Source organism: Galeopterus variegatus, unplaced genomic scaffold (genome assembly GCF_000696425.1).
Source record: "Galeopterus variegatus unplaced genomic scaffold, G_variegatus-3.0.2 Scaffold4488, whole genome shotgun sequence".
Taxonomy (NCBI): Eukaryota; Metazoa; Chordata; class Mammalia; order Dermoptera; family Cynocephalidae; genus Galeopterus; species Galeopterus variegatus.
Window position 1 is genome coordinate 58,395 of NW_007730599.1, and position 7,420 is coordinate 65,814.

The following is a 7,420-nucleotide window of genomic DNA, read 5'->3' on the forward strand; positions in this document are numbered from 1 at the left end:
CAGCCAGTGAGCGGGAACCGGTCTCCACATGGGATCCAAACCCTCGGCGGGAGTGCCGCTGTGCTCCCAAGTGGCGCACTCTCCAGTGCGCCACCGGGCCGGCCCTGTTTTTTGTTTGTTTTTATCAGCACTGCACTCTCCCGAGTGAGCCACCGGCTGGCCCTTGTTTGTTTTTAAATTCCTCTCTTCACAACTCGAATGATCTATGCTACTCTCATGGCTTTAATTATTCCCAATAAGATGACTACCTCACTCTTCATTTCTACTTTCTCTCTTAAATTTAAGACTCACATTTCTTGTTGCCTACTGGACATCTTGCAAGCACCTCACACTCTCTTCACAACTCGAATGATCTATGCTACTCTCATGGCTTTAACTATTCCCAATAAGATGACTACCTCACTCTTCATTTCTACTTACTCTCTTAAATTTAAGACTCACATTTCTTGTTGCCTACTGGACATCTTGCAAGCACCTCACACTCAGCACATCCAAAGAGGAACCTCTCATTTCCTGTCCAGAATCTTCACTTTCTGGCCTCAACTTTAATCTAGGCTCTCAGGAATAGAGTTGCAGACACTTTTCAACTCCTCCTTTCCCTCCCCACCAATGTTCAGTTGTTTGGAAATGTCCCTCATCATGTCTGTGGCTGCCTTTCTCTTTCCACTGGCCTCAAAGCAGGTCAGGCTATCTTCGTCTCTTGGGTGGACTGTTGAAGAAGCCCTTTCATGGGTTTCCCTGTCTCAATTCTTATGCCACTTCAATCATACTACAGGCTGTTGTGAGAGAAATCTCCCTCTATGCTCTGTCCTGATCACTTCCTGGCTTGAAAATCTTCCATGTCTATGCATTGCCTACCAAAAGAAAGTATAAATTCTCTAACATGCCCTTCAAAAGCCTCCATAAACCAGCCTTGGCTTATCTTTTCAGCCTTCCCTCTCATCCAGGCCAGTCCAGGCTATGAACTGTTCCACAGACATGTCCCATTTTTCTCGCCTCTGTGCAGTGCTTAAAAATATATATATTAAAAATTTATTTTAAAACATTAAAGAACATTAAGAGAATAAACACCTATAATTTTACATTGTAAGACTACAGTTTTATCTGTGCCTGTTATTGTCCAGTCCTTTTCCACAAGAACAAAGGTTTTACATAAATGCAATGGTAAATACTCATATTTAAGTATTCTATTTTTACTTTAGACGATATTTTTAAGATTTTCTGTTTCTTCATAATAATCATTGTAAAAGGCTGCATTACATTTGATGTACCATAACTTATTAAAAATTTTCCTGTGACTGGACATTTCAAATGCTCACAGGGGCTTGTTAGTATGGTCAATATAGACAACAACATATTAAATAGTGTCAAATTAAAATCAGTTTGTTCCAGTTAAATTAATCCTAGGAGTGGACTGACTTGGTTAAAAAGCTATGACTCTCTTCATTTCTCAAATCTTTCCATCTGGAATGTCCTCTTCTTTGTCTCTAAATCTTACTCACTTTTAAAGGCCAAAATAACTATAACCTCTTCCTTGGCAATTTTCCTGCCTCCTCCTCCGAGACAGAAGTGATCTTCCTCTCATCTGAGCTTCCATAATACACTGCTCTCTGAAAGGTGTTCAACTCATTCTAACCACCCTGAAATAATGTTGGATGTATGCGTGTCTTGTGTCTACTGATAGACTGTGGGCTACTTAAGAGTTTATTTCTTATTCTCCTGTAACTTCACCTAGAGATTTCCTGACATTTCAAGCTATCTTATATATTTTGTTTACATTTTATTCAGATTTCCAGTGTTCCAGGTGGTGGTCAGGGTGACAGATGGGAGAATCTCGTCATGTCAGCTCAGTATGGCATCTTGATAGACAGCCTTGGCATTCTTATTTCTTCTACTCTCTAAAATATGAAAAGGAAATATATTCATTTGTGTTACACCATCTCAAATCTACCATGCATGGCTGGGTTTCATCTAAAAGGCCATAAACAAAATCACTGCAGAAGATCTAGAAACATGGTTTCATACACTGGATGAAGGAGAGGCCTGGGAAAGACTTTGGGTCCTAACTCTACTTCTGTCTCAGTAGGTCATTTTAAGGATGTAACTGTTCTCAGTCTATTTTCCCAAAATGAGAGGTTAATTTATACCTCATAAATTTTGGTTAATTTAAGGTTAATTTTTGCCTAATAATTTGTGTCTCATATTAAAATATGAGGTGCACTCTTAGCTGAGATCAGAGCTTCCACATTCTCCACATTCTCTACAGACAAAACATTCAACCCTCCACTTCTTATTAATGTGTTGCTAATTCTGGTCTTAGACAACCACCACACTTAGTCTTGTCACATTCTGAGAACCACACACACACACACACACACACACACACACACACACACAGTGCGTTATACAACTGCAGTTGGTAACTATAAAGTTGCATTCCAGCCTTGTAAGAGATAAATCTGAAACCAATTTCAGAATCAAGAGGAATATTTATTCATAGATGTATTTCTATTACCAGTCTGCTCAGCTACAATGTTACAGCAACATTTTTGCCTTCAGCTTAGCTTTCTTCATCTCCAGAGACCATTTTACTTCTTCCATTATTAAGCCACTTTCCTTCAAATTATGCGTAAAGTTCTGTATGGCTTTGCAAAGGTCTTTACTCTCCTGAAAGGCAAGCTAAAGAGAGAGATTTTTTTAAAGTTACAGCTTAAGGACTGAGACCCAGCTATATACTCTGAAGCCAGTAAGCAGCAGTTAGGTCCCTGAATAGGGGCTCAGACCCAGGCTAGCTTAAATAGGGATCTGGGTCTTCAGCATGATGGATCATTAACAATTTTTGGCTTAAGTATACTTATTAATATTACCCCAGTAATAAATATGGATGAAAAGAAAAAGGAGAGTCCCAATGAGAATAAACTTTTTCAGTGATTTTTGGAGTCTAGAAGAATTTTAGAGACTTTTCACATCAGTACTACGCAATCTCCGGCATTGAGCTTATGAACATTGCTCGTAAGGCACATGAGACAACAGCTCCTCCCCATGGGGCTGTATGAGGCATTTGTGATGATGGTGCTGAATGTGAGTTGACAGTTTATGATTCCCCCTTCTACAATCAGGCCAAGGCCAACCCATTCAAAGACTCTATCTTAATTGGAACAGATATGTACTGAGCCCGTGCCAGGAGTCGATGCCAGGTGCTGGAGAAACAGCTGTGAACAAGATAGACATGAGCTCCTTACTTACAAGTGCCTTCTCAAACTCAGTCTTGGGAGCTTCCTGGATCATCTCACAGGCTGGAAGTGCACTGCTCCATTCCCCATCAATGCACTGCTGGTCCCGTGTGCCCACTAAGTGGTACCTGAACAGAACAGAGCAAGGTTTATCCTTTCTGACTTCTGAGCTGGGTAAGGCTGGTTTTGTGTTGTTGTATTTCAGTATTTCCTACTGTGATGGAATCTGCCTCCCTGCCCCTAAGCTTTAATGTATGCTTAAGTTATCTCAGTATGACAAAGGAGTTATAAAGTAAATCCACCCCTTGGGTGTTTTTAAGATGAGTCAACTCATAAAACAGAGAAGTGAAAAATCCTGAATCAGTGTGTTTACGCACACTGATTTTTGGTGGGGAGGGTGGAGGATGAAGCGCCTGATTATTTGATAACCTAAGAAGGCATCTGTCATCTAAGCTCTAAAAAGGAGTAGAAAGTTAAAGACACCCCTTAAATAAATCTTAGTGAAAGGCTAAAAAAGGAGCAGTAACTTTTAATCAAGAAAACATGACAGTTGACTGCAAGTCCATTGGACGTATCTGTATAATGAAATGGAAACACCAGTGAGGCGACATGACTGAGTTAATAAGACTGAGGCAAGGGAAAGAAAAGCCTGAGACATCTGTCAGGTGGGCGACCAGGCAGACTAAATTAAGATTAGGCTTTAATTAGGATGCTTTAAGGGCCTATACTCTAAATCTTTATATTTCTTCACTTCTGTATTTCTTTGCATTTTTGTTGTTGTTCTGTGGTTCTTTAGAAAAATATACACTTTTAATATTTTATCTTGTCTTAACTGTGAGAAAAAAGTGACCATTTAATTAGGATAAATTGGATACTTTGATAGGATCAGTCTGTCTTCTAGGGGTTGAGAAGGGCTAGCAGTGGGTTAACACAGATCTCGAAATCAGAATGAGCTCAGAATCCTGAAGATGTTGGGCCGGCCCGGTGGCGCACTGCTATAGTGCGCTGCTTGGGAACGTGGCTGCGCTCCCGCCGAGGGTTCGGATCCCACATACAGACCGGTTCCCGCTCACTGGCACAGTGCGCTGCTTGGGAGCATGGCTGCACTCCCGCCGAGGGTTCGGATCCCACATACAGACCGGTTCCCGCTCACTGGCTGAGCGAGGTGCGGGTGCAACACTGAGGGTTGCAATCCCGTTGCCGGTCCCGGTCCGGTACAGGTGCGACACTGAGGGTTGTGATCCGTTGCCGGACACGAAAAAAGACAAAAAAAAAAAAAGGAGAATCCTGAAGATGTAGAAAATCAGAGGGATAGGTGGACACAGACTGGGTCAATCCTAAAAACAAGGTGCCAAAGGGCAACGTCTCGTATCTGAAAGGCTGTGTGCGCTTACCTCTCTTCACAGTAATAAGTAATGGTAGACCCTGAAGTGAAATTTCTTCCTTCAAACCAGCCATGAGCTGGATTCCCAGGAGGGCCACAGTCTCCTGAGAGAAAGGAGTACAGGGTGACAGTTGTGAGGCCTGAGGGCAGCTGTCTACACCAGCACTTGCCATCTTCCTAGCAGCACTTGTGGCTCTGGGGACACATTCTCCATTCATTTCCTTCTCATCAAAATCATATCCACCTCCTAGCTCATCCTCTGAGTTATTAAAGATTTGGTAGTACTTTCCGATGGGCAGGAGCTCGAGGAAAGAAAGTGTAAGCTGTAGAGTTGTGAATTGCTAGTGTACAAGAAAAGGAAGAAGTAACTCCCTAAGACAGGAGATGAAGAGAGCTCAAGTGAAGGTTGACATCTCCCAAGGGACAGAGTTGTGAAATAGGAATGCTTCACAAACGAGGAAGAACCGAGCTGGGAGAGAAGTGGACAAGTCTGTAGGATTGTGGAAAGACAGCTGGATGAAGTACTGAGAGTTGTGAGTTTCGACTCTTGCTCTTCCACTAACTACATGGCATCTTTTAAAGAAACCATTAAGCTGGGAGAGAAGTGGACAAGTCTGTAGGATTGTGGAAAGACAGCTGGATGAAGTACTGGGAGTTGTGAGTTTCGACTCTTGCTCTTCCACTAACTACATGGCATCTTTTAAAGAAACCATTTTGCCCCTCTCGATTTCCATTCTAAGCCTATTATAAGATAAGCCATTAAATAATGTTATCTTTAAGGTCATTTTCAGCTCTGAGATTGTTTGAAGCTAAACATGTTGATCAAGATTAAAACCTAAATGAAGAATGATTATGTATGTGTATACTTACTGAAACATAAAGGTTTTCAAAACAAACGGTTGAGTAAAAACAGCAAAGCATAAAAAAGCATCTGTAATAACATACTGTTTTTGTAAAACACAGTTACACAAAAACATATGCACAAAGAAAACTCTGAGTAGTTAGTTATCAAAGTACTCACAACCCTATCCCTGGGTCATAGGCTTGGAGGAAATTGTTTTCTTCTTTTATTCCCTATATCTTTCTACAACAAAGATGTATTACTTGATCAGTTAATAAATAATTTTTAAAAGATCAAAGGGGAGTAGAGAAAAGCAAAAAGAATTTCCATGAGTTGATGAAGTTTTGATTTTAAGTATTTCATTAAATCTGTTCATTTTTTTCCTTTATGACTTCTGAGTTTTATGTTACTGCTTAGGAAGGCTTTCCCAAGATAATAAACCTCTTGTCTCATGTTTTCTTTTAATAATTTAATATTTTTGTTTTTTATATTTATATATTTAAATCCACTTGGAATATATTTTTAATATAATGTGAGCTAGCGCCCTAACTTGGTCTTCTTCCAAATAGGTAATTATCTCATTACCACTAAATACAGATGTTTCCCATGGATTTAATACAAACTGTGCTACTTTTCTGTGCCCATACTTTGCTATTTTAATGGCATATTAATGAAAGCAACTTTGTGGTACATTTTACTACCTAATGAGGCAAGTGTTTCCTCCCCATTGATCCAGCCAAATACATACATTACTCATCATTTTCAAAAAAATAAACTTGCAATGTTAGGTATGTACTGTTCCAAATGAGATTTTAACATTAATTTTTGTTTTCTATATATTTTTAACTTGAAATTCTGTAGGGATTGCATTGTGATACTAAGTCTGCCCATCCAAGACCATGGCATACCATCTCTTTTACTCAAGTCTTGTTTTATGTCCTTTGGTAAATTTTCATATAGATCTCGTGAATGGGATTATTTTTACATTTCAATATCCAAACAATAATTATTAATGGAAAGTAAAACCATTGCTTTCTCAATATTAATTTTGTATCCAAGTACATATTGAAATTTTTAGTAGAATTTCTTGGATCTTTTAAGTATATTCTGCAAATAATGACATCCTGTGACCCAGCAATCATTCTAGGAATCTATCCTATAGAAATAATAGTATACATATAAGGATATATATGTGTGTGTATCTGTGTGTGTGCGCATGTGTATAAAACATCCATTTCAGTACTGTTCATAATAGCAAAATATGGAAAAAATAAATGTCCATCAATATGACAGATGTGTAATAAATGATCACGTACTCATATGCAGTTATTAAAAAGCAAGAGATATGTACTGGCCTGGAAAAAATGACCATGTATATTATTATATGAAAAAAAGCAACTTAAAAAATATGTACAAGATCACATTTTAATGGGGATATTTATATACACACATATACACGCACACACAATGTTGAGTATTTATTTAATTTAAACGTCTGTGTGTGTGTGTTTTATTTTTTTATTTTTTATTTTTCCTTTTTGTCTTTTTTCGTGTCCAGCAACGGATCGCAACCCTCAGTGTCACGCCCGGTTTATTTTTTTATTTTTTATTTTTCCTTTTTGTCTTTTTTCGGATCGCAACCCTCGGTGCTGCGCCCGCCCCTCGCTCCGCCAGTGAGCGGGAACCGGTCTGTATGTGGGATCCGAACCCTCGGCGGGAGCGCCGCCGCGCCCCCAAGCAGCGCACTGTAGCAGTGCGCCACCGGGCCAGCCCCAGTGTGTGTGTGTTTGAAATGTCTCCATAAACATAAGCAAAAGTCATAAATAAACATATCCAACTCATTATCTCTGAGAGGTATGTATTATAGTAATAGAAAGAATTTCACCTGTTGTATTAAAAATTTAAAAATTAAAAATTAAATTAAGTTAATTAAATTTAATTTAATAAATTTAATTAATTAAA

The 7,420-nt window shown here is 39.1% G+C and overlaps 1 protein-coding gene across 2 annotated transcripts in view; it reads right to left on the reverse strand.

Moving 5' to 3' along the window:
• Positions 1-2,469: 2,469 nt before the first annotated feature.
• C4BPB (complement component 4 binding protein, beta) overlaps positions 2,470-7,420 on the reverse strand; it is an 8,484-nt gene continuing 3,533 nt past the window's right edge. For both annotated transcript variants that reach the window (XM_008587666.1, XM_008587664.1), the window contains exons 4-6: positions 4,628-4,721; positions 3,247-3,361; positions 2,470-2,679 (exon numbers count right to left, since the gene is read on the reverse strand). In XM_008587666.1, coding sequence (XP_008585888.1) covers positions 2,536-2,679; positions 3,247-3,361; positions 4,628-4,721 — 353 coding nt within the window. In that variant the 3' untranslated portion in view covers positions 2,470-2,535. The remainder of the gene's footprint in view (positions 2,680-3,246; positions 3,362-4,627; positions 4,722-7,420) is intronic.